The 27,908-nt window shown below is 44.9% G+C and overlaps 2 protein-coding genes across 2 annotated transcripts in view; one reads left to right on the top strand and one right to left on the bottom strand.

The window, feature by feature from the left end:
• Positions 1 to 27,908, bottom strand: part of PITPNC1 (phosphatidylinositol transfer protein cytoplasmic 1) — a 206,330-nt gene that overhangs the window by 140,343 nt on the left and 38,079 nt on the right. The gene's annotated exons all lie outside the window — the stretch shown is intronic.
• Positions 23,540 to 23,743, top strand: LOC149998842 (thymosin beta-4-like). Its single transcript, XM_090292342.1, has one exon. The coding sequence runs from the start codon at positions 23,540 to 23,542 to the stop codon at positions 23,741 to 23,743; it is 204 nt and encodes a 67-aa protein (XP_090148468.1).

A 27,908-nucleotide genomic window follows, 5' to 3' on the forward strand; every position in this document is an offset into this window, starting at 1 on the left:
TAGGTCCCTGTTTCCCTGTTTGTAAGGTGGGAATACTGGTTGTAACCACCTTCGCTGACACAGTGACCAAAAGTCTACTTCTAGCACTTAAGGTGAAAATTTTATTAAAATCTTTAATCTGATTTCTCAGGGAAGTGGACTCATTTTCACAAGTCCAGACTAATTGGCAAAGCAAGAACCAGCAGGTTCTAAATTACAGTTTCCCTGCCTTAAATATTTTTTTTCGGAACAAGGTCAGATGTAAATTAACTATGACAGCAGCCCCCAGAGAATTGTACTGGCTTATGTGGTAACGGAACTAGAGAGGAATCCTTTGATATCAAGTCAGGATGGTCCCAATTTAGAATAACAAAAGCATTTCAACAAAGGCTTATGTTTTTCATCTAGAAAGTTTTGGCTATAAATTATCCTAAGCCTAACAGAAATCTATTTAGGCAAGGCTAGAGAGCAAGGACTAACACAAATATCTGTCATGTTGGCACTTTCTGCATGGCAGGCAAAAAAATGGGATGAAGAAACGGGTTAACAGGCATGAATGGCTATTCCATGACAGCCAGCACTGTCGGCTACCTGATAAAACTTCCTGCTCTTCGGTTATTAACAGAGTTATGTTTTGAAAATTAAGATCTACATGCATTTCAAGTAGAAAAGCCACAGTATCAAGTACTGGGTCCCCTAGGCTACCTACCAATCAATGCAAGCTGTTTGTATTTCACTGGAAATGCCCCACCCTCCCATTCTGCTCTGGTAGGTGGGTAGGTGGATGGAGAAATGAACACCTGCATTTATAGTCCTTGAAACCAATAAACCAATAAGCCATAAAGAATTTCCCAAAATATTTGTACATATTAAACCAGAATCACACCGCCAGAAGGATGATTCATCTTAGTGTTGATCAAAAAAGGGTAAGACAATTATTTTTAAAAGACACTATTGCTTTTCAGCAATTTGACCACTTCAGAATAAGGAACTATTTTACTTATGTTGTCACTGTGAGATTTCAACTCTCAGTGCTCTAAGGGTTTTAAAAAAAAAAGAAAAAGAACCTTTGAAATTCTTTATCTAGAGATGCTTTGGCTGTGAAACTTCCTTACACAATTGGTTACAAGTCCAATTTCTTCCCCAAATGGGCTTATTGTTACTATGAATCAAGAAATAAGCCTCGTCATCTCTGCAGACGCTGGGATCTAACGATGATACCCTCACTCCCGCTTCATCCCAATCCTGAGCCATCTCTCCCACAGGCCAGGGCTGGGAAAGTTCGGCCCTCTCCTCACTGGACTTTGGACCGGAGGTTCCTTTCCACCCTGGAAAGCAAGCTGGGGACCCCCAGAGGCAATGACATAACGAGAGGCACAGTGGTGTGTGGGACGGAGTGACGGAGTGACCAGAGGACCGAGCCAGCCAGCCACGGTTCTGAATTTTGCCGCAAATGAACTGGGTGACCTCAACAAGGGACGTGACCAGTCTACATCTCAGGTCCTCATCTGCAAAAGAAGGCAACTGGATCAACCGATTCTTAAAGTTTTCCCCAGCTGTGGAAATTGTTATTTCTAAAATAAGCCCTATTTGCAAAACAGCTATTTTCAAATCTGGGTCCTCATTTGCAACAACTCTTGCTTTATGGGGCGTCTGTAATCTGAATTTCTTGGGGGGAAGAAAAGCACCCAAGTACCAACTGATTCTTGCTGTCCACCTTGAAACATTTTGGTGCCACTCACGGACTATCAAGGGAAATAGCAAATCACAGGCTCTTGGACTCCAGGGTGTTTTAAGGGACCAGACAGGGGTGGGTTAAAGAAGAGACCATTTGACTTTTGACTTTTGCAGTTTTTATGCATAAAACCAGAACATGTTTTGGTTTTACCAACCTAAACTCTGCAGACTTGAAAAATCTGATTAAGCCAAAGATATGCAAAACTTGATCCAACTGTGAAGGAGATAATGTATCATATAAATCCATCAAAGGTAGAAAATTTTCTATATAAGGGAGAAAACAAACAAAACAAACACCAAGCTTTATCTATAGTTACACTTCTGGTTTACCTTCCAGATTGGTCTAGACATATCTTACTCAAGATAACCATATTTTAAAACTTTAAAATCCTATTTTTAAAGAGTGCATTTAAAAATAACATACATTATTAAGTCAAGAGCCTCCTTTAAATTATAGCCTTTCCAAGATGTTTTGTTAAAGATCATTACGAATGATCTTTATAATAATTCTTAACAAAGAATTATAATAAATTTTTTAAAAAAACTATGTAAAGATCAATTACAGCCTCAAATTATGGTTAGGTTGGTAGGAAAATATGATTCAGTTCTTCCATGGCGTCAAGGGAGGTCATGCTACCCTAAAATGTCATAAAACACAAATAGTTTTACTTTTTCCAAAGATCCAAGGTAATCCTGATAGCTCTAGGAAACAGAATTGCAAGCTTTTGAATTCACCTAAGACTTATTCCATGACCCTAGCCAATTTTCTCCTGTGTTTGTCTGGCTACTCTTTTGGCCCTTTGCATACATGACTCTGGACTGTTATTGGTCCAGTTACTTTATCGGACTGTAAATCCCTTGAAAGCAGTACCCTAATGTTATACCTCCTCTGTATGCTTAATCCCTACAGGAATGTCCTCTGAAGACATCTAATCCAAAACTCTATCCCTTTTTTAAATTTTTACATTATTATTTTTATTGTATAGGTAATATATTTAGCAGAGGTTGAAACTTGTCCAGCAAAATTCATTTTCTCCTTCCTCCCAAGCATAGCATTGTAGCTGGTCATACAGATGCCTATCAGGATTTTGTTTCCTGCCTGCCTTTCGGTTGGTTGTACCTCTGTCACTGTATCCTCACTAAGGGATGTGAGCAGAAGTGATATGTGCCACTTTGGGACCAGCGCCTCTTCCATGACCCCTCTTCCTCCTTGCGACAGCACCCAGCCATGACCGTGGAGAAGATGACAAGGCCCTGGGGAATGGAGACGCTCCAGGACAGAAGGAACCTGGGTCAGTGAGTATCTGAATGGAAGACGTATTCAATCTGCATATATGCAATACCTACCTCATACTGTTAAATCAGAGAGAAGCCCTGGCTGGTGTGGCTCAGTGGACTGAGCCCCAGCCTGCGAATCAAAGGGTCACCGATTCAATTCCCAGTGGGGTAGCAGGCCTGGGTTGTGGGCCAGGTCCCTGGTTGGGGGCGCACAAGAGGCAATCACACAGTGATGTTTCTGTCCGTCTCTTTCTCCCTCCCTTCCCCTCTCCCTAAAAATAAATAAATAAAATCTTTAAAAGATAAATGAGAAATTCATTTGTTTAAGTCTCAATATTGTAGACCTCTTAGCAACTTGGCCTTTTATTATAAATAATATGTTTACTTATAGTTGAAAGGATAAGAAAATATGAGAAGTTAGAAGAAAAGTCATCTGGACCCTACTATGCCTAAATAACTATTAATATTTGGGGGTAGTTCCAGACTTTTCTCTATGCCTGTTAAAAAGAAAAACAAACACATGCACATATTTTCCATGGAAATGAAACCATACTGGTTTATAGCCTCTCCCACTTAATATCATCTCCTATTTAATATATTGATATTTTTCTAAATAAAAATACACATATCATTTTAATGGCTATACTATAATATTCTATTGCTTAGATTTAGCAGAAGTTTAACTAATGTTTTATTGATGGACATTTGGATTTTTTTCCTTTTAAAAATTCTATCATAAACAACACTGCAGAGAACATTCTTGGACATAAACCTTTACCTGCCACCTTTCCACCCCCCCACCCCCCTCCACCCCAGGTCTCTATTCTTAACATATCTTGGCAAACAAAAATGTCCCCTCTTTCTGGGTAACTGCATTAAGACATTCTGTCTGACAGGTATTTGCAAAGCTCCTTTCATTAATAAATTATATTTTTGGATGAATTCCCATTCAGATGTTGTCTTCCATAGACAGCCGGCAAACAGGGTTCTAGCTCTCTAGTCAGGGCCCAGAATGAATCAACGGCTCCCCGCGCAGTGCGTGGCCTCAGCCAAGCTCCCGTGTGCAATGCAGCGCTGGTGAGCAACACGCACACGAGAAGCAGTAGTAGATCTTGTTTCCCGCTGACAAACCTTGATCTACATCTGTGTTGCCAATTACTTGCTCAACAAACCTGCTCCTTTTTGGGAAATAATAAATAATTCAGGGAAAGTCATTTTGAATCCTCTGACATCTGTTGCTTGCATGACTTTGAATTATTCATTAGTGAGCATAAACAGTACTAATTAAAAAAAAGCACTGAGGCAAACCATTGAACTAGAAATGAACATTGCAGAAGAAAACGCCTGCATACTTCTTGTCGCTGACAAATATTTCAGAGACCACCCAAGCCCGTCCTTGAAACTTAAAGAAACTGATACACTTAGAAATCAGAAGATGGGATATAAATGACAAGTGCCATTTTATGTGTCCAACGCTCTTCTCTCCTTCAGAAAAATCATCATCTTTGATTTTGGTCTCTTTGGCATCCTACCCCCTTATTCTCAGTTTGGAAGATGGTTGGGGTTTTCGAAGAGACACCAAAGTTACTAATTGAGGTTCAAAACCATTGCAGGGATAAGTATCAATGGATCAAGTCCTCGTGTGCTCATTTGTAAGATGAGCTTTAGATGCATTCATGGAAGAGTTCCCCCAAATTAAAGATGGCTCAATTAATCTGGCTGCCACAGCCTGATCATTTATTTCCATGATGCTCTTGGCACTTCTTTTCAACAAAGCGCTTTCTTGTGGTAACGAGCAAAAGAGGAAAACCTTGCAGCCTCTCTGCCTACTCCACACGAGTGGCTGTTGGTAATTCTTTACCCCCCCATCTGTCTCCACTCACTTAGAATGATATTAGATTCAGTAACACCCTCCACTGTAGAAGAGACTGAGGAACACATGTGTGTGGTGGCAAACAGACGCCGCCAAAGGTGGGACAGGAGAAACTGGTTCCTCAGGTACCAGAAGAAACGGGTCTCTCAGGAAAGGAAAGATGGGGAGCTACTGGGAGGCAGGGGGCAGTGCTTAAATGGAGAGGTCGTCAGAGAAGCCTACTCCTTTTGGGGGCTCCAGTGAAATCAGTGATATCGCTCAGTAATGATTGCTTGACACGGAAGTAACCTTGCATGCTCCCTCCACCCATGTACCAACTGCTGGGGTTGCTGTGGGCAACAGAGGAGAAACACGGTGGGGAAGCAAGGGGAGGGGAGCTCTGGAGAACAGGAAGGCCAGAGGATCGCAAGGAAAAAAAGCAAATTGAAGAAAGACACAAGCCCAGTTTGGGCGGTTTGGGATCTTTTCAAAACCTCTGAATTCAGAGAATGTCAGGCAACTGGCAAGATCTTCTTGCTGTGGCCACTCATGAATGGCGCCTGTGCATAAATTAGCGCTCTGGTCTCTCCAGATCCCATCCAGAGACCTCCCAAGGCTTCCAGAGAAAGAGAGGCACAGAAGCCCTCCACGCGCTTTTGAATCCTTTCTGTGACATCCTTTCAAGGGGTTTCACAAATGGAGACAAGCCTCTGTTGTCTCTCCAAGTCTGGCTTGTTGTCAGGGTTCTGTTCCTATGCAAGGAGGGCTGGAAGAGGTACAGAGGGTGGTGGGGAGAGCTTGGGGTACAGGAAACGTGAAAGGCGGAGCGGCAGCCCTGCCTGGCTCAGGAAGGCCCTTCATCAAAGGGGGCTTGTTGTTAAAAACAGCCAACGAGGGATGGAAGCAAACCAAGGCTCTCAGTTTCCCAAGAAGAGGCTGAACGGGGACTCTGTCTCTTTGAGGCACTACCCAAAACTACAGATTTAGAAAAGATCACTCACATGGCATTCGATTTTAAGAAAACAAATTTTAAAAGACCTTGGACTTTCTGGTAAGAGCACCCCGCCCGCCCCCCGCAAGGAGGCCCCGGAACTGAAACCCAAGTCCAGCTGGGATGCAGCCCGTTTGTAATGTCCTGCGCTTCCAGGATGCCCCCACGGCCTTAACTTCATTCAAATATTCAAAAACATGTACCCAGGACCTTCCATTTACAAAAAGAAAAGAGAAAAGAGGCGCTGCCCCCCTCCTTTCCAGTACAATCCGTCTCGAAGCTAGAGGCACCTGAGAGTCTCGGGAGCTGAAGGCGCGCTGAGCCTTTCCTCGTCGGTTGCTCCGGCACTGATGCACCGTCGCTATCGACAGGAAGAGTCTGCAGGCAGCCCTAGACCACAAGCTTGGTTTGATGGTGATGACGCACCCAGGAGCTAGCTGGAGGCTGTGAAACACACTCTGAGAATGGAGAGCAAGACTTCTAAGGGGAGCAGGGGAGCCCCTGGTTTCTCTTGGGGCTTCAGTCCAGGAGACACGTGACACCCACAGGGCAGGGGAAGTCAGGTCCCCCCATGGAGGCCACTCATCCCTTGAATGCTGTGTGACTGGTAAGAATAAAACAAAAACAGGAGTCCTCAATGGAGATACCAAGGCACAGCTGAGGAGTGTTCCAGACTTCCCCATGCATGGGAACCACCTGGGAATCTTGTTACAATGCAGATTCTGATTCAGAAGGTCTGGGAAGATGCCTGAGATTCTGCATGTCCATCAAGCTTCCAAATGATGCTATAGCGCTGGTCCATACACCAGGCTCGGAGTAGCTGCAGTTCAACCCAGACAGCACATTAGAATTGGAATCCCATGAACCAACCCTCCCCCTAATCAACTGAATCACTATCTACGGCAGTGGGGCCAGCCACTGGGATTGAAGTTTCCCAGAGGATTCTTATGTGCCGCCAGGGCTGACAGCCCAGGGGCTGGACTGATTCTGACCTTCACTCTCAATGAGATTTGTGGACCCTGGAAACTTACATCTCTGAGAATCTCAGTTTTGTGTCAGAAAAGGGTCTATGCTGGCCAGAATGGATTAGTATAGAAACAAATGCACAGTATTTGAAAGCACTTTGAAAGAAGATAACACATCATCATTATTTTACATGATAGTGTCTTCATTTCTTTGATTTCAGTGAAGAGTTAACAGTGTCCCCGATTAATTAAATTCCACAAGTATTGGCTGCATGCTAACTCGAGGGAAGAGATGGTTTTTAGTTTGTTGTGCTGTTAAACGCCCAAAGCCCAATGCACTGGGACTTTAACTTTCTTAAATGACAATTAACTCCTAAATGGGTTTTAGGTCCCAATGGCAGCCCAGCCAGTACCTTGAAGAAACCTCCTGAAAATATTTCAAATACGAATTCCTGGCACTAACGGATGGTTGATGAGGGATCTGGGAATCGAACCCACCAACCCTCCCCTTCCACACCTCCCCTGTCCTGCAGATCCCAAGCTCTGGGGGGCAAGGAAGGTCCCCTGCAGCCAACTTCCAACTTCCTGAGCAATAAACAAAACTCCAGAGGATCAGTTCTGCCAGCCACCAACAGATGGCACCAGTGGTCACGCAAGGTCAGTTCGGCCTCAGCCTTGGCCTTGTGTTCCTTCATCTCTGTCATGTTTGTTATGTTTGAAATGCAGTGTCTTGTTAAAAATTTACTGAAGCTTAAAAAAAAAATTAGGTCACCATGCAAGCGTCCCTGAACAATAACATGAGAGGAGTAAGGCTCCCCAGCGTCCCCGGCTCTCTTTGGAAACAGCCCTACCAGCAACCGATGTGTACGTACCGTACCCAGCTAGGCTAGTGTCATGCTGGATTTATTTAGAAGAAACGGACTTTCGGAAACTAACCTCTGACAAGAGCTTCTGTGTTCCCAACGGAGACAACTGCGAATGTGCTTCTCGCAACCCACACAGAAAGCAAAACAACCCTCCACCACGAGGCAAGGCTATAACCACAGCAGCGCTTTTCAGAACCTCAGACCCTCTGAGAACCAGAGCTCCATTTCCTCCCGGTTCCTCTGGCTCGGACACTCAGAACAGCGTCAGCTCTTCCCGAGAAATCAGGGCCTCCCTTCTCGACCGCGGCAACGTTGAGTGCCCAGACTAGGGGAGCTTTGCGCTCTCTGCAGGAACTTAGGTGAACGGAATCATCTTAGCCTTTCAAAAGTCCTGGCCCGCTATCCTGTAGATTGCCAGAACTGTGAACTTTATTTTGGCCCCATGGTTCTCAGCCAGGGCAATCTGCTCCCCAGAGGACATTTGGTGGCACTGTGTGGAGACATTCTGATGGCCACACTGGGGGAGAAGGGGAGGCAGCTAAAGGCATCTATTGGGTACAGACCAGGGATGCACAGGACAGGCCCCCACAACGATTATCCCATCCAAGTGTCAACAGCGCCGAGGTTGAGAAAGGCGGCTGTAGAGGCCAAGAATTCTGGCCAAGAAAATTCGAATTCCAGAAGTCAGTTTCTCTCTGTCATCACACACAAAAGTCTTAACTGAGAAAACAGAAGTTAATTAATGGGCACTCCCTCCTGAGGTCAAAATTGCCCCCCCTTCCTTCATCCCCGCTTTTGAGAACAGAGTATCCCTCATTTTTGCCAAGGCCTCCTCTCTGGATCTCGTTCTCAGGAGCTCGCTCCATCTACCATTACTCTTCCTCGCCACCTCCGCCTACCGGACTCTCCTACTTTAAAAACACCTCTTACCCAGAGAATAAAATGAGTACCTGTGAGTCCCTGCTGATACAAACAAACAATTGAATGAATACATAAATAAATGGAGAAGGGGCAAAGCTTCCCTACAAAGTCCAAGGAATGTGGAAGGAGAAAGAAAATCTCCAGCAGAAGGCGATAGCAGGCAAGAGCCACAGATGCATGCTCCAAGTTTTTAGAGGTGACACAGGATACTTGCATAGCCTCGAAGCACCTCTCCAGAAGTATTTATCAATTACTGTGGTGGTTTCAGCACACCTAAACCCTTTCTCTAGGAGGCAGTTTAATGCCCCTCCCCTTGAATGTGGGCAGGATTTAATGACACTTCTGCTTAGAATATGTCCCAGGCAGAGCTTTCTAGAATACCAGGCAGACTTCTTTAGGGGTTTTATTCTTAGGTCATGAAGATATTTGGACACAATATCCCAATATTCAGATGCAACACACACTTGCGTATGGCTGGACAGGGGCCTTTGCCTTCTTTATTTTATTTTATTTTTTTAAGATTTTTAACTTATTTTTAGAGAGGGGATTAGGGAGGGAGAAAGAGAGGGGGAGAAACATCAATGTATGAGGAACACATCGATTGGTTGCTGCTTGCAAGACCCAGCCTGCAACCCAAGCATGTGCCCTGACCTGGAATCGAACCAGAGACCTTTCAGTTCGCAAGCTGGTGCTCAATCCGCTGAGCCACACAAGTCAAGGCTTTTAAGTGTACAGCAGCCAGTATTCCTGGGCCATCTCCCATACAACACCTAACCAGGGCCACCCATGCTTAGCTTCCCAGATGAGACATTCAGGGCAATATGGCCTTAGGCTTTTTTTCTTTTTTTTAAATTTATTGATTTTAGAGAGAGAGAAACATCAATTCGTTGTTTCACTTATTCATGCATTCATTGGTTGATTCCTGTATGTGCCTTGACTGGGGATCAAACCCTCAACCTTGACGTATCAGGATGACGCTCTAACCAAATAAGGTACCCAGCCAGGGCAGGCTTTGCTTTTTGATGATTCTAAGTTTTTCACCAAGATACAGAGCTTGATGTTTCCTCTGAATGGCAATAGCTTGTACAGCAAATCTGTTTGGGGCACAGACACAGCAAGCCTCGTTAGACTCCCGAACGGGACAATACCTGGTTCCCAAATTCAGACTTGTTGCAGCAGCTGTTCAATCATCGACATGGCCACTTCAAAAGCTTCAGTGACAACATCCATGAACGTAATACCCCCGTCACTCTGGGTCGGAGTAAAGATGAAAAAGGTACAACTGAAACCCTCTCACCAGCCCACACCCCCCACCCCCACCCCGAGTCTCCTATCTGGAAAGAAATTTGAGTTCAGAAACAGAATTTCCTGGATGCCTCAGAGCCCTCTTCAGCTAACATGGTAACAAAAGCAGGCTCAAGAAGAAATCAGATGGTCCTTAGCACAAGAATGCTGGGTTATTATTTTGTAAAGAGTAGGGTCAAACCCTGCTACTAGGAAGAAAAGGCTTCTTACAAAACAAGATTGGTTGCTGGGTTGTTTGGGGCAGAAAACTAATACTCACTGCTGAAGCCTATTTGCCTTTGGCTGATTCTGGAGGAAAAGTAGTTGAAAGCCGGGTCAGGATGAAATCATTCATCATCTCCCACCCTACCTGCCACCAAGCACTGCTCCTTGGAGCCAGCGAACCCCCAGAGGCGTTCAGCCCAAGCCCCGGGAGCCAAAAGGCACCAGCCCCTGAGCCTCCTTTCCTGGGTCCAGGAGTGAAGCTGTCGGAGGGAGGGGGCTGAGGACGCTGAATCTCAGGGCAAGGGGGTGGGGGGCGCTTTGAAAGGGGCACTCAGAGGACTGGGGAGCTGTGTTCAAGGAGATGAATTAGAAAAAAAGTCACCACCGGACACTATTCTCTTTGCTCTTCTGGGTAACCGAGAGCACCCCGCCTGGACCCCTTTACCACGCTCGGGTGGTGTGGGTGCCAACTGCTAATGGGTCCTTTCTGCCCCCTAGTCCATAAAATGGCCTTCAGCTAATGGAAGCCATTCTGCCCAGGGAGGTTATACCTGCCCGAGAGAGGCCCACCACCTCTCCATGGCTGACATGGGACAAGGGTGCCAAGAGCCCACCCCTGGGTGGGGGAGACAAGCTCTGAGGTGCAGGTCATGCTCCCAAGCTCCCCAAGAACCCCATGGAAGCCCCGCCTCCCCACCACCCTGCCACTCTCCCCCCTCACCCCTACCCACAGCATCTCCAGGAGAACCCCTCCATTTCTAAGGAACCTGACCCAAGTCCCTAAGAGTTAAGCTTTCATGAAGCTTTGGGAGTGCTGGTAGCTCCTGGGAAGCAACTTCCGGTTCGAGGACTCCAGCCCTCCCTTGAGGACAACTAGGCAGAGGACTCGGACCCAAGCCCAGCTGATGCCCCCAAACCAGAGACCAGGTTCATCTCCCTGGGCTGCTTTATTCAGTTTGGAGGAAGGACATCAGAGGGAGAACCAATAACATAAAATTTTTAAATCATAGATCCAGAGGTCCTCCCCGCAGGGAGTAACCCAAGAATGCAAAGTCTGCGTCTGTCCTCACTGGCAGGAACGTGCCAAAGGACTTGATTCTTGGGCACAGTCATTTAAAAGCCAGAGTTGTAACACAGCCATCTAAAACAGCCTAAGAACTTTATACGACTCTTGACACTGTGCTCCTCGATACAATTTTAAATTAGCTTTCATAAATCTTCGCCGGGCCCGCTGTATTTCAGATGTTGAATTTAGGGCAGTGTTCAAAGACTTTTTTATGGGTTCCGATTTCAATTTGCCATTCTTCCCTTACTGACTTCCTTTCGGAGTTCACCAGCATATGAGTCCTTGAGGACAAAAAAAAAAAACCAATAAATTAATCAAAGGAAAAATGTTCTGGTTCCCCCATTTAGAAATTCGTTGAAATATAGATGAAGTCCATCCTGAACAGCAGGACGTTCTGAGAAAGCCATCAGCCTAAATGCCGTTATGAATAACTATTATGTTAGAAGTTCAAAAGATCTTACATCTCTGCCAGATGAATAATCAGGCCACCAAGGCACGCAGGGAAGAAAATGAACATAACAGGGGCCTATACTGTTTTTCTCTTCTTATATGAACACACGACATAGCTTTTCATTTTACCACCATATACACCTTTGGGTAGTTTCTCCTGTTTTCTCTGATGTTTCTTGACCCCAAGTTACAGATTTCTGGAAGCGGGCGTTGCTTTCCCAGACCCCCAGGGCAGCACATGAGGTACCAAATAATGACACTATGAAGGCGACATCCCGCTTAACTTGTAGGAACAGGCACTTTGGGCTCAGGGAAAGCTACACGGATGTTGCCACAAATGTCTATTATGGAAATACATGCCACAAATTCAGTTAAGAAAGTGATTAAACAGTATTACAAATAAGTATTTAAAAAGAAACCTAACCCAAATCAAGCTTTTCATTTCCCCTACCTGCCAATCAGAGGTACAAAGAAATACTATCAGTATTCATCCCTCTTTAGCTATTACAAACTGTTACTTGCTATGCAATGGCATTCATAAATCTGAATTATTACAGGAGGCTTATAGTTTTTAAAAATACAAATGCCAAATATCATCACTATATTACTACAAATACAAGTGTGTGTACATAAACACAACCTATGTATTTGTAATTACTTAGTAAGCGAACTAGCTTTTTTTTCCCCTGAAATTTACTAGTTAAATCATTTTAAAGGCCAGGGAGTAGTGGCGGGACTATGGCCACCACAGCCAAGGAAATCATGATGTCATGTAAGTGACTTCCCTGGCCCCACCCCGATTGCATAATAGCGGTCTTTTTTCCAGCACGATATGTATTTGGAAAGGGCCCAGTATGTGGTTTTCTTGTCCAGATCACTATCCCCGAAGCACGCAACAGAAAAAAAAGAAAAAAGAAAACAAAACCAAAAAATTGAAGCTAAGGTCACTCCTCCCAACCAATAATTAACAGGACTCTCTTCCTGATGAAAGAGCCCAGCAAATGAACTGCAAAGACAGGAGCCACCACGCACAGTTATCTTTAAGTTCAAGGTTGGAAAGATTTCACATTGTCACTCCCCGACACAATGGGTGCGTTTGGAGAAAAACAGGAAAGACGTGTCCTGTATGATATGCGTGTGGCCCCTGAAGAGAAAGGACGTTCCCCATTTCGCTAATTCCCACAGGATGCCCAGTGTTTTCCATCCAACCCAGACCAGACCTACTCAGGCACCGCCTTACGGCTGTGTGCCGTCCTGTGCGGTCCTACTGGGACCTATTGTCTATTTGACTCAAGGAGGAAGATTCTAGAAGCATTTTGAAAATGGGAGTAAAAACTACGTTTTACTCCTAATTTGGGTAATTTGGAGTACCCGTGGAATTGCCTTTTTTCATACACGCAGGTTAAGGCAGGAGGAGGCCAGAGTTCTGTGCCTTAGAACACAAATCAAGGCTAACCCCTGCAGCAGCACGCCTGGGCCGGGAGAACTCCCTGCCACCTTAAACTCTTTCTCCACCGCTGGGAACAATGGCAATCCAGAGGCGACAGGGAAGGTATGGAAAATCAATGAGCACTCGCTTTGATAGACAATGCCGGGTGCAGAATACCTGCCACAGGTAATAAATCACTTCATTTAAGTTTATCTTTTTAGCAGTGCACAGTGGATTATACCCATACATCACTTCAACCTCCCTTTTCTGCCCTGTTGACAAAGGACAAATTGAGAAGGAGAGCGGGAAAACGGGGAGAAAGGAGGGAGGAAAACAGAAGAGCTCTGTTACTAGGCCTGTGCAGTAAAAGCAATAATAATAATTAATCAATGACATTGTTTTCTCAGTGTCCGCTCTAATTGGAAATTTTTACAGCGCTTCCTGGATTTACCTTGGGTTGGAAAATAAAGGTAGATTTTGTTCCCAACTCCACAGGCAGTATTGTATGTCTACAGTCTCACCAAGATCTCGAACACTTGTCTTTTCCAGTAAGGGGTGAATTAATGGGCTTCGCTAATGACACTGCTTAGAAACTGGTGCCCTAAGAGTGAAGCACAGAATTCAATACGGTAAATGGGACTTCTGGTTCAGCAATCTGGTTACAGGCTACGATAATGTGAAAAAGAACCAAAACCTCCCACTACAAACACCTGAGGATGCTGGGTAATTACCTGAGAAAGAAAGGGAAAAGCCACGTAGAAGTGTGTGAACTGACTCGGAAATGACTTGGTAATTTACACACTTAGATTTTTAAACCCAAGTGGACAAAAGAGGTGAAACCTTGAGCCGCCACGAGACAGTTGCAAGCTAAGCCCAGTGCTTCCTCAGAGAAAAGGAAGACTAGGAGAGAAAATCTCATCCCCTGGGAAAGGGGTCCAAAGGGACAATTCTCTGTGTCCCTGAAAAACGGATATACCAGATCCGAGTCTTGAACAGCGTGACCCAGGAAGTTTGAAACTAAGCAAGTAGTGGAAATGCTGATCCCAAGCCAGTGATTCTCCTGGGATCTCTAGAAGAAGCAAGGCAGATGGTTCTGAAGGAGCTCAGCTATCAGGCCACATGAGATCAACACAGGGAGAAAATTCCCACTAAAGATCGGCTTATAAGAAAATTAACCCTGGCTGCTGTGGCTCAGTGGATTGAGCGTCAGCCTGCAAACCGAGGGTTGCTGGTTCAAGTCCCAGGCAGGGCACATGCCCAGGTTGCATGTCAGGTCCCCAGTTGGGTACACGTGAGAGGCAACCACACAGTGATGTTTCTCTCCCTCTCTTTCTCCTTTCCCCTCTCTTAAAAGTAAAAAAATAAATAAATTGATTTTTTTAAGAAAATTAAAAATTACAATACACCATGAGCAGAAAACAGCAAACTCAACAAATAAGATCATTAGAACTTATGATAATAAAATTACAATTTGAAACAGAATACAAAATAAGTGTGTTTAAAACTACTAAAGACAAAAAAAAGTAGGAAATAAAACGCAGATTAAAAAATATGCATACAACTGTAACAGCATGATCAATAAAATATACTTCAAAAAATAAAAATAAAAAAAGCTGTTAGCTCTGCTAGAAAGACTGACAATAAGAACAGCAGCAGAGGAGAGGCATTTCCTTCAGGTCTTTGCTGGCAGGACCAAGTAAATCCTTTTTATTTTTTTAACATTTTATTTATTTATTTTTAGAGAGAGGTAAAGGGAGGGAGAAAGAGAGGGAGAGAAACATCACGGTGAGGGGTAAACATCTCTCCTATGTGCCCAGAGTGGGCACCGATCCTGCAACCTCACCGGAAACGGAACAGGCGACCTTTTGCTTTGCAGGATGACACCCACCCACAGAGCCAAGGCTTTCTAAGTCTTGAGCTCTAACTTGTTGCTTTTTCATGTGAAGCCACAGGATTCAGCCTTCCTTCCAAGTGCATATCCATTTCACACATTTCTTTTCCTTAACTCCGTTTATGGGTCTAGAGTTTCTTTGGGGGGAAGATGATAAAGTTCTGGCAATGCATAGCGGTGATGACTGTACAACACTGTGAATGTACTTCATGTCATTGCACTGTACTCTTAAAAGCTAAAATGGTAAATTACATACACACACGCGAGACACAATTTTTTAAAAAAGTCTCCTGTGCAGTAAGTAGTTCGCCTGAGGAAGGATAAGGGACTGTGGCCTTGGTTCTTTAGTGGCTGTGCTTCTTCTTAAATTGAGCTCTTAAATATCTAACTGATAGCAAAGGGAAGAAAACACATTTAGCCTTTATGCAGCTCAGTGCCCAAATGTCTACAGTCCTTAATTTGGAAAATGCCACAAGAATCACGAAACGGATTCTAAATCTACTTCTAAATCATGAAAGCAAAAGTGAAGTGTGATGTTAATTGGGCTTTCTGGGAGTCTAAGTGTTGTTGCAGATGACTGGTTATTTTAATTGTTAGTAGTCTCACTGCCAGAGATAAACAGTTAAGTAATTAAGATACTCAAAACCTGAACTAACAGAGAAAAAAGTTTATGTTTCTAACACTTTTTTTTTTTTTAGCGTCAATTGTGATTCCTGTATCAAAGCACGAACCTTTTAAAATGAGATGGGTTAGCTTTCATATTTGACTATTTTGGTAACCAGTGCACAGAACTATTTCATTGTGCCTTTTTGCCACCCCCAATAAGAGAAAGTTGAGTTCAATTCTCTGAGATTTCTAGATTATAATGTTGACATCCTCACACAAGCAAAACCTCCCAGCCATGTTAGATGTCTTATCAAGTTAAGACAGGAAGTTTTTTTTTTCTTTGATATCTGTCAAAGAAAATATAGAGCTATGCTTGCTATTTTTTAAAATTTCTTTTCCTTTTAAAGAGAAGTGTTATATTTATTCCCATGGCAGTTTAATCTTGGGTCCTCAGCAAGACTTTAAAATGGGGAATTGACATGCAACAAGGTGACAGAGTCCGAATTAAATTGACAATGCTCATCGAAGCCTTCAAAAGATGTGAATATCAGCAACTTCAGAAGCAATTCTCTGGGTCACTTTTACCTTCTCCCAAGCCACCAAGCCTTTGCAGCCTCAAACACGGAGGAGGAGAAAATGCAAGAGAAGGGACTTTGCTATGTCAACACGGACACCCCTTCGAAGGTCAGTGTAAATTAAATAAATAGACCAAATGGTTTTAATTACTTAGGTGACAGCCACAGGTGACAAGGAGGAAGAGCAAAGAGATTAAATGCTAGCATTTAAAGGAGCAGAGCAATAAATACAGTACTTTGAAGATCAATGCACCTGCCTCTGCAGTTTAGTAAATGAGGCCTAATGGTGATTTAGACTCTTGATCATGAGAAAGGACTTTGCACCTGAATATCTTCTCCCCTGGGAGAGACGAGAAGCACAGAACCACCAAAGACAGGAGAGAAAGGCCCAGTGGTTCTAGACAGGCTCACTGACGGGAGAGGCGGAGGTGAGGCTAGGGAAGGTGCTGGGGAAGCCCTGCACCCCCTCCTGCAAGTCGGGGACGCTGCCCCAGTTCTGAGAGCATCTGGTCCCAAGTGAGAAAATAACTTCATTCTGGGTGGAACAGCTACGGCCCTACACTCAGGGACACCTGCAGACTGAGGTGACCAAAAGAAAAAGAAAACACCAGGATGAAGCCCACAAATCATTTTCAATACACCTTCCCAGAAAAACAATGTAAGTCCTGGGAATGTAATGTACAGCATGCTGACTATAGTTAACAATACTCTACTGTATACTTAAAAGTTTCTAAAGGAGCAGATCTTAAAAGTTCTCATCACACACACACGCAATTTTTTTTTTTTTTTTTAAAAACAACAATACGTTAGTTGGGATCCCAGATAAAAAATTTCAGAAGAAAACACCTTCAAAGACAGGGCTTCTCGCTGTGGTTTCACAAGCAAGCTTCACATCCGCTACTCCAAGCACCCAGAAGTCCTTATGTCCCGGGGCACTGGGGTGTGAGAGCTTTGAGACTTGCACAAATAATCAGTTCCTCCTTCAGAGATCCTACAGTGTCTGGTTCTCCCCCTAGGAGATTCTGGGCCCGCAATAAATTAATAGGCTTACTCCATATTGTTCTTCTATTTCTCTGAGCTTAAATTTAAAAAAATTTTTTTAATCAGAAACAAAATAGTTCTTTTACCATATTTGTAAAGCCTCTATTTCTGTGTGAGATCCTCGTTAAGCTTGCACATACTTTTATTATTCGTTCTTCTTCTTCTTCTTCTTCTTTTTTGTGACCCAGAAGAATTTACCACCGCCATCAAGGCAAAAGACTCCAGTTAAAAAGAGCTGGATGTGTCCTCTCTTTAAGAGGCGCTGAAGAGGCAGGTCCTAAGCAATCTAGACAGGCGGAGGTGAGGGTTAGGGAATTGGCCACACTAAGACACCCGGAGTCGGATTGGAACTTCTGGAGCAATTTAAGCCTTACACTCCAAATGCCTGAACAATGGACTCTATTTATGCACCGTCCAAAAGACCTCATTGCATTAGAAGGCACCTTCCGAATAAGATTGCAGCTACTTCTCCGGGCAGCAGAAATCCACTCCCTCCCACGAATAACAAAGCTTCGCTCTGTTATTCATAATAGGGATTAAACCCAGCAGGATAAAATGCACAGTTGCCAGGTGAGCTTAGCTATGTAGGGCTGAGCGTGGAAAAGGGAGCTCTTATTTCTCCCACAGTAAAGCCTGGTGGTTGGTACAGGCTCCAGTTTCTTTAAAAGCGCATGTCGCAATTTCTGTTAAAGCAGAAATCAATGAACAAGTAAAATGCTGTGAGACAGAGCTTGAATGTTACTACTGTCCCCAGCCCCATGTCACAATTGTGAGCACAACTCTTCAGAGTAACACACTGTCACATAAAATATAAGACGCCCCAGCCAAAAGGCTGCCTCTAAAGCATGAAGAACCTAGCCCCCTCTCTGTTCCACACCTAGGATTCCCTTCCCATTTGCTGTTCCCCACCCTGCCCCCTCTTCCAGCTAAAACAATCTGCTGACCACGTGTGGCACACATGACCTACAGCCTCCCACTTACAAACTCCAAAAGCCATACTCATCCTTCAGAACTTCCTTCAAAGAGCCTCCCCATGATCCATCTGTGATCCCAGCTCATTGCAAGCTCTTCTTTGCACGTGGTCAACAGTGAGCTTGCAATCGATTATAAGTTTAATGTTCTTACTGAAATACCTATACATGGAATCATATGTTGTCTGGGATTTGCTTCGAAATAATCCAAGGATGGGGGCAGAGGGGGTAGCGTGACAAGCAACTGGAATGGCCATGAGCTCACGGTTGTCGTTGGAGGATGGGAACGTGTGGGTTCATACAGGGGTCTCTTTATTTGTGCTTATCTTTGAGTTTCTGTGGTAAAGAACCTGAAAGTAACTAGCAGCAAAAAGCTAGTGACAGAACCAAGATCTGAACTCCAGATCTTCTGACTTTAAGACCAGGGTCCTCTCTGCAGAGCTATTGTTTTTTCATGAGTTATTTCATTGTTGCTGCTATTGCCATTTTCACTGTATCCTGTCATCTTCTTTATTCATGTGACATGGGAAGCCCTAGCGGTCCTCCTCAAGGAGCTGGCGCTGTAACTGGGGACACAGTAAGCAGATAAATCACAGTGGAAAACAGTGAGTGCAACAGGCAAGGTAGGAATTGAGTGGAAACAATCTTCTATGGAAAAACAGAGCCATTAAGCTGTCCTGGGGAGCCCGAAAGCAGCCCAACCAGAAGAGTCCCAGATGGAGTCCAAAGCTCAGCAGCAACATACATGACAGGTGAAGGAGTTTAGGGACAGAGGCACACAGGTGCATTCTTGAAGAGGAAGGAGGTGCCCTGGTGAGTAAGTGGGGGCCAGACTGTGAAGGGGCTTGCAGCTAAGTCAAGGGGGTTGGATTTTACCTCTTGGGCCATCAGAAGTCAACGCGGAAGTGATATAGTCACTGTAGGTCTGTTAGGAAAGTAACTGGCAGCCGTGCCCTTGACAGCAGGGAGCGATCACAGCCAGGATTAGGGTGAGTGAGTGAGGTACAAAATTTAAGGGGGCACCCAACACTCAATCCAGATAAATATTATATGTAAATGCAATACTTTTTAGAAATCAAAATTAATGCAAAAAGAAAAATCCATGATGAAAAAAATCCTACTTGTAAATAAAGACAGGCTGTTGCTTTCTGTTTTGCGACCCTCCCTTATTATGTAACTGGAAACCCCAACCCACATCCCATCCGCACCCCCCACCACTGGGTGGATTTATGAGGGTTGACAATGATACGGGAACAGATGGGACAACATGGGGCTTTATATATGGTTGTAGGGCTTTTATTAACTTTTTCCACTTGGTTCACCACATGGGAGGATATTTTGATGAGCACAGTTTTGTTTGTGTTGGGCTCCAATATGGGGAGCAGGACTCTGCAAAAAAAGATGGGGAGTGAATGGGGAGGGACAGCCCTTAAAGCAAGAGCAAATGCCCAGAAGGTAAAAGAGGAGAGGAGACGCCAGATGCAAGCATTTCAAGGGCAGAAATGAGAGACTGTTGAAACTCAGGAGTGGGAGCCTAAGGCTCACATTAAGCAGTATTTATTCTACCCTACTACATCCTAAGTGCTTCAGGGGCAGAAGTCCCATTCCCGTCCTTTTTTTTTTTTTTTTTTTATCATTTTGTGCCTATCTCAATAAGTTCCTATTAAATAATTAGGTGGAAAAAAGACCTTAAATCCAAAGCACACACAACTAAAGCCAGAAATGCATAGTCCCTACTTCATACAGCCTCTGGATGAAGAGCAGGGAGAAACAGTGAATATTCAAACCATATGAACCACTAACGATGACTAAGACCCCCAAAGGCTAATAACTTATTTGAGTGACACTCTCCTTTCGTTTTTCCATTTCATTTTGTACCCTTAGGACTAGGGAGAATAATAACTGAAGCAAGGGCTCAGCTTTATGGTCTTCGCAGCTATCAGAATAGAAGGAAGGCTGACAAAATGGTTTCCCCTGTTTTGTAAAATCGGAGAGCGTAACTGAGCTGCTTCACAGTTTTCTGTATCAAATATTAACTAGATTCCCACCTCCCTCTCCTCCGTGATCTCTAGCCTGCCCGGGTTACCTTCAGCCTTCTGTGATGAGAACATGGCCCCATGTCTGCAAAGCAAATCAGAGGCCAGCTCAGGCCTGTGGACAGTTCAAGTGACAGTCGCGTGAGGCCTCATCCTGATGAGTCATCAGGTGTGGAAATGCACTCAAGAGACTCACAACGACCAGAGGAGGGGCAGTTCTTAATAAATAAACCCTGCTAAACCCTATCCCCCACAGGGCTTCAGAAGGCTGAGCGGCTCTGTGAGAGAGGTACCGTCCAGAGGTGGTAACTTGCGGCGTGTGGCCAGACCCAGGCGAGGAGCTGTGACTAAACAGGAAATCGGTTACTTAGCAGTTGAACGGATGTATGCATGCTCAGAGCCACGGCACAGGGCGAAAACCGAGCTGTGTTAACCCTGACAGACGTGCAGGAGACTCAGGAGCTTATAGGTGGGGCCTGCTTGGGTCTCCCGGAAAACCGAATTCTTTGTGAACCATTATGAATTATCTGAGACTACTGTGTAACAGGCATCTACGGTGTGCCCAGCGCTTCACAGGCTTAATTTTTAAACCATCCCCAAAGCCCTGCAAAGGAAAGCATTATTTTCACTTTACAGAAAGGAAGCTTGGAGATGCTATTTGCCTGAGGTCCTAACACAGCCCCGAGCTAAGCGAGGCTTAGGGGAGGAAGAACCCCTTCGGTTCCAGACTCCAAAGACCTTACTTTGGGTTAGAGGAAGGTGCATGAGGTTGAGTTTCCAGTGGAGGGTCAGCTCCTGACTTCAACTTTTTGCTATTATCATAAAGTTCATCATGAAGTATTTTGCCTTAATTATGATTTTTTAAAAACATTGTATTAAAATATTACTCATCGTGATGATTGAGTTTTTGGGTGCACCCTTCGATTCTGCACCCAAGGGGCGTGTCTCCCTAGCCTCAGCCAACTTGGCTGTGCTCCAGGCACAGCCAGGTGAGAACCTGAATGAAGTCCACAGAGAAGCTCTCGTTTCCGGCAGACTTCTCCCTTCTTCCTACCAGCCTGCCTCTGACGTTTTACATCCAAAATTACTGCCTACCAGGAAAGAGGTTTTCACTTTTGGGTTTTTAATTTGGGTTTTTTTGTTTTTGTTTTTGTTTTGCTTCTTTTGTTTTTGCTGTTGTTCATTTTGTTTTGTTTTTTTCCTTTATCCTGTTTCTTTACTCATCACTGGTTTATAAGCAAGAAATGTAGCAAAAGAGGCCTAGGCTGGGTATTCGGTCCCTCATCAGGGTACATGTGAGAATCAGTCAGTAAACGCATAAATAAGTGGAACAGCAAATCGATGTTTCTTTCCCTCTCGATGTTTCTTTCTCTCTCTCCCTCCCTCTCTCCCTCCTTCCTCCCCCTACCCCCATATCAATAAATACAAAAAAATGTTTTAATGTGGTAAATGATTTAAATTGAAAAATGGATGCAAAAAAGTTCACACTATTGCCCTGACGGATGTGGTTCAATTGATTGGGTGTGGTCCTGCAAAGCAAAAGGCTGCTGATTGGACCCCCCATCAGGGCACATGCCTGGGTTGCAGGTTCGGTCACGGGTCAGGGTGCATGCAAGAGGCAACCGATCGATGTTTTCTTTCCCTCTCTTTCTCCCTCCCCATCCCACTCTTTAAAAATAAATAAATAAAATCTTCCTGAAAATGTCACACTCTCCGCAATTATATTCAAGCACACTTAAAAAGGAAGTGTCTAAGGGTAGTGTCATGCCCCCTGACTAGAGCTGGATGATACATTTTTATAAGAAATAAGCTTCTGTTATGACCACATCTTCACACATCTGCTTCACAGCATTGTCTCTGAACCCTAATACCAGACACAAAATTAAATAAATACTGTCAGCTCACATTGTCACTGATAGCTGAAGGGAGAAAAGTCATCCTTTTCATTCCTAAACTTCTGTTTCTACAAATGTGGTACTGTTATGACATACAGTACACAAGTATGAGCAGGGTAACCTCCATGCCAGCAGCAAACACGGCTGTTTTGATTTGAATCTTATTCTGCATTTTTTGCTTGATTTATTTTTTTTAACCAACATTAGGAGGCTCATGGATTACACAGGAGAAACTGACATAGAAATTGACATCGGTGGGCGGGGGGGGAGCAATGGGAGGAAAAGTGGGACAACTGTAATAGAAAAATATATAAATCAAAAATTAAAAAAAGAAATTGACATCGGGTGGAGGTGTACATACACAGCCAATTTCTTAAGCAAATCAGATGCTTCTTTACAATATAAACGAACTATTGCAACATTAGCCCTGGTTTCAATTAAAGAAGCATCCATTCAGCACCTACGGTGTGTCCAGACACAACCAGGAATCTGCACCGCCAAGACAAAAGGCCAGGTGTCCTGGGACAGATGGGAGCCCAACAACAGAGCACTGCCAGTTGGACTGGAGTTTTATGGGGAAGAGTGCAGCACATTAGCTTAATTTTTTTCTTCTAATCTTTATTTCAATCCAAGTACACTTTCCACAGGGCAGGCCAAGAGAAATTTATAGGAGCGGAGGGGGGTGGATCTCTGGCAGGATTACAATAAAATTAAATTTTTGTGGCCTGGAGATTCCACTTCCCTTTTCAGCACTTTCAACTCTCAAAAAAGAATGGTAGCAAGCTGGCAGTGGGGCCGCTTCCTGCCGCTGGGGCCCAGGATTATGCTGCTGGATTACTTCTCCCGCTCTCCTAACTTGACCCAGCTAATGAACAGCTAAAGGGAGGAAAGAGAAATTACTCTTGAGCTCAGAAAACCAACGTTAAAAGTCCAGATTCTAAAATCCACAAATTTCACCAAAGTCACTTAGGTCCTCACTTACGGATGGACTCTGTCCCCTTCAACCAAAGAATATGCAACGAAGATCTCAATCTGGTTTCTCAACCTGCAGGAGCCTAGAAGGCACACGGCCGAAAGGGCGCGCTGACAAACAGGCCCATGACTCGACTGTCAACCATGATTACCACAGCTGGGACGGTGATTTAATGACGCCCAGGCACGGCCAGGTCTAAGGCTCATTCAGTCACTCACTCACTCAACATTCATCAGAAACCTCCTCTGAGCTCCTTCAAGTTCCAGGTAAGACCAGCTCCCTGACTTTAAGGTCTACAGAACTACCAAAGCTCCTGATAAGACCATGTCCCTCACCCCCAGCCCAGTGCAAATCTCTTAAGAGACCAGAGACCCTTAGTTTCCAGTGATGCTGTAACTGAGAACCACAAACCAGGGGGCCTAAAGACAAAAGAAATCGATGAGGTGGCGGTCACTGAGCAGATCAGACTTCTCAGGTGGGCGCACCTCACTCCGCTTCCTCCTCAACCATGTCTCACAGACCCGCTGTGGCCGAGGTTGAGAAATCTGATAAATCGGAATTGAGGACGACAGAACTGCAAGAGAAAAACCCACCGCCTTCCAAAGAAACGACGGAACAGGAGAGGCGAGCAGGTGAGCTGGAAGGAGGACGCTCCGCCACTACGCACCGCGCACTCCACAAGCATCGCTTCTTATTCTCCTTTCAGCTGTAGAACGTTGTAAGATGCACAGAGGCTGATCAGTTTAAATGACCGCGCTGCCCCTTCCACGTCAGAGAATTACGAAGAGTGAGGGCCCTGCCTGCCTCTCCCATCCGCTTGGCTGGCTGGCAGGGAGGGAGAAGAACCTGCGTGTTGGTGAAAGCAGCAGCTGGGTGGGGTGACAGTGAAATCAAGAGTAAAAGCCACGCTGGTCCCAGGTGTCCTCCAGGCTGTAAAATGCAGTTTAATCAGAGGGCCCTTTTTTTGTGGTGGTTGTTAAAATGATTTTAATTATTGGAATGCACAATTTTTTAAATATGCAAAATGTTTTAAAACCTGGGGGAAAAGACACCAGAAAGCTATTCTCTCAGTTCTGAAGGCTACAAGTACACAAAACCACGGTGGCAGCGGGACCACACGTCCCCTGAAGGCTCCAGGGGAGAACCTCCCTGCCCCTTCCACTTTCTGGTGGTCCCAGGAGCTTGTGAAAGCGCCAATTCCAACCTCTGCCTCCATCTTACCTGTCACTCTGCCTTCTCTTTTTAAGAGGACACCAGTCATTGGATTAACGCCCACCCTCAACCCGAAATGGTTTCTTCTCGAGGTCGTCTACTAGTCTACACCTGCAAAGACCCTGCCTCCAAACAAGGCCACTTCGGAGGTTGCAGGAGGAGACGAATTTTGAGAGGACAACATTCAACCCACGGCACAAAAGGCTATCATTACAACTGACAGCTGATTACCCAGCTCCCCCAAAGAGGCCATCAGAGCAAGTCCCCCTTATCTCACGTGCCCAGGATTCCAAGTTAGCCCCGACGTTTACCCCTGTTGCCACTCTGACCTTGTCTCTGCACATGGCAAAGAGGCATCAATTATATCACTTCCTGCTTATAACTCTCAGTGGCTCCCTTTGTAAGAAGGCCATGTCCCCAATTCCTGGTTGGGCCTCGGCCCAGTCAGCCCTACGCACCCCTCCCCTGAACCTTCTTCCTTCTCCCACCCCGGCTTCACCCTCCTCCCGCTCTGCTCCTGGCACACCCAGCTTTACCTTCTCTCACCTCCTTGCTCAAACGCACCCAGATCATTCCAGCACCCATTGCTCCCTCTGGTCTGGAGGGCTGTCCTCCAGATTGTCACTTGGCTCAGACTATTGTTCAAATGTCAACTACCTGGAAAAGTCTTCTCCCTCCATCCTATTTGAAATAGCACCTGCACCCCAGCACACCTTAGGTCACTTGATTGCATTACCCTAATTTAATTTTTCTTCATTGCCCTTAATACTATCTGAAATAATTTCTGTATTTGCTTATGTATAGTCAGTCTCCCCAGTAGAACGTCAGCCCCCTAAGAACAGGGGCTTTCCTGGTGGGCTTCTGAGTATAGTAAGGGAACAGACAGGTAAACAGCAGTAAAACTTAAGAGGCCTGATCCTCTTGGGTAGATCTTATCTTTACAACAATCCTACAGGGCAGGTAGTATGATCATTCTCATTTTACAGATGAAGTCACTGAGGTTGAACAACTTGCCCAAGGGAAGGCAAAGGTTCAAACCAGGTGACCTGACTGTAGATCTGTGCTTTCGACTTCTAGCCTGCCTCCCAAACACGGATCACAGCACTTGGCCAAGGACATATAAAGGTTATGTAATAGGTCTGCGGGGGCTGGAAGAGGAAATTCAGCCTGAATGTGGGTGGGAGCTTCCCTTTGCTGCCCTGTTCCTGGACAGAGAGGGCAATCAGTACATGCAGAGATTGTTTCTGGGCACCCCATGTGAGCACCGGGAGGGGACACTGGACCCTGGCTCCACGGCTGAGGTGTCAGCCTAAGTCCAGCAGCTGCAGCTCCCTTGCAATCTGCAGCCCGTTTCTACGCACGAAATTCCTGCGCGTCCAGACCTGCTCCCGCAGCCTGCAGCTAAGACCGCTACGTTCTCTACTTCATCCATGGAGCTCTGTCTCCTTCCTGGATTCCTTTGGTCGGGGATCAGCTAAACCCATTTCTGACACTGACAGCAAAGAGGGGACAGAAAAACTACAAAAACTGGGAGAGGGAGAGCTCTTCAATGCAGAAGCAAACGGCTCTTTGGCCAAGTATCTGAAAGGCTTGCTCCTACAATTCATTCAGGTCTCTGTTCAGATGTCACCTTATCAAAGGCCTTCCCCCATCACCTCCCCGGCCTCCAACAACCTGACCCTTTATCCTGCTTCATTTGTCAATCCCTGGCATTCTCCTGTACTTGTACGTTTGCTAAGTTCATGTGATGGTCTGGGTTCCGCTTCCTACAGAGGGCAGGGCATTTGTTCCAGTCACTGGTGTGTATCTCCACACCAGTGCCCAGCGCCCTGTGCGGCTGGCACATAGTAAGCACTCAACAAACAGTGGCAGGCTGAATGAGAAGAGACCTGCACACCTGAAGCCCTGAGGCAGAACACACTCTATGTAACAGCTGACATTGACAAAGATCTCTCAAGAAAACAAGGCAGGGAAGTATTTATCTTTTCTTAGGATTAAATGAAATGTTCCTAAAGCCTGGAACAAAGTTTCTAGAACATAGCAAGCCCACAAAAACATTAGTTATTATTACAGACAACGTTCTAGAAAGAGTCACATGATTTTGGTAAACCTTCCTTATCAGGTACACACAGCTCGTTTCCTGAGAGTGTCAGAGAGAGCGCGTGCTTCCTGGAGCTCTCCAGGATGGCTCACGCTTTGGGGAAATAGGAGGTGGCGCGGGTGTGGTCGGGGCCTTTTGGAACTGAAAACTGAAGAGGCTTTCAAGATGCTGCTAAAGAAATAAGCACACAGTTCACTGTCAAGAAAGTCATGACTTTCAGATAAACAAGAAAAGTTTCTCCGAGTGACTGTGTTGAGCCCTTACAGATATGTACGAGTGGAGGGGATGTGTGTGTGAACCGGGCATGTTCCCGTGTTTATGCTTCTAAGCTAAGTTGTGCTGAGGAACAATCTGTATTAGTATTCAAGGCCACAGAAACTAGTCTGTTTTACAAATTACCATGTAATTAAACAGAAGGCGCATGAGATCTATTTTAAGCACATCCTTTCTTTATTCATAGTATTCCGCTCAATGTCCAAGTCTTCTCTAGCCAAAACCACAACTTAAAAACTGCAAACTCACTGTACTGTGAAGGAATATTTTCTAAAGGCACCCTAAAACCAAACTGCAGGGCAAACTTTGTCCCTGTCGTGAATGATGCTCTAAGGAGGCTGACAGGTTAAAAGATGGGAGAAAACGCAGTAAGATGGGTAAAGCTTGAGGGTAAGCCAAGGCAGCGAACTTAAAAAAAAAAAAAAAAAAAAAAAGTGTTGTGGGGACTCCTGTGGGCCCACGTGGAGGACGAGGAGTCCCCATTTCCCTTGCTCCCATGGGCCCTCAAGTCGTTCTGGGAGTAGCCCTTCCCCTCCAACCCTCAATAAACCCATTGCTTGCTCCCCCTGCCTCCCCAAAATTGTTCATATCAATGATTGTTAAAGGAATAATTCATCCTAAGTAGAAACACATAACGAACTTCTTTCAACAGTCCCAGCTTTTAGATCACAAAGCAGAGGAGTGAAGTTACTATGTACACACTCCTCTGTAACTGCAACTGTCTTAAACGCTCCATAAATCCCGTCTCTACACCCCAAAGGTGCCTCTTTTGCAGGTAAGCAAAATAAGGTTCAGAAAACCAATTCCCCCATTCTGCCCCTCAACAGGTAGCTGGGAGTCAGAGCTGGAAATGAAATTGTTGTTCCAAAGCAGGGTTCTTGGGGCTACGCTGATCGCTCCTAAATGCTATTGTGTCACCGAGTTTACCCAGGGTCACTGCCAAACAGAAAACACAAAGCGAGTGTAGTCTATTTTCATAAAGCTAAATTTATCCCCTATTTAAATCCTGAAATTGCAACCTTCCTAATGTTTCATGTTTAAATATTCTTTCATAAAAGGGTCATTTTGACATGGAAATTCTCCCCATCATCATAAAAACAAACTTTTAAATGAAAATTTAATAGAAGGATATTACAGTGTACTTTTTTGGGAGAGAGAAGAAGGCAGAGAAACATTGATTCGAGAAAGAAGCACCGATGGTTGCCTCTCGAACGCACCTGGATAGGGGATCAAACCCACCACCTAGGTGTGTGCCCTGACAGGGAATGAAACCTGCAACCCTTTGGTTGTG

Source organism: Furipterus horrens, unplaced genomic scaffold (genome assembly GCF_987537825.1).
Source record: "Furipterus horrens unplaced genomic scaffold, mFurHor1.1.pri manual_scaffold_11, whole genome shotgun sequence".
Taxonomy (NCBI): Eukaryota; Metazoa; Chordata; class Mammalia; order Chiroptera; family Furipteridae; genus Furipterus; species Furipterus horrens.

Coding starts and splice junctions, on each gene's coding strand:
- LOC149998842 (XM_090292342.1), top strand. CDS start 23,540: ATGTCTCACAGACCCGCTGTGGCCGAGGTTGAGAAATCTGATAAATCG.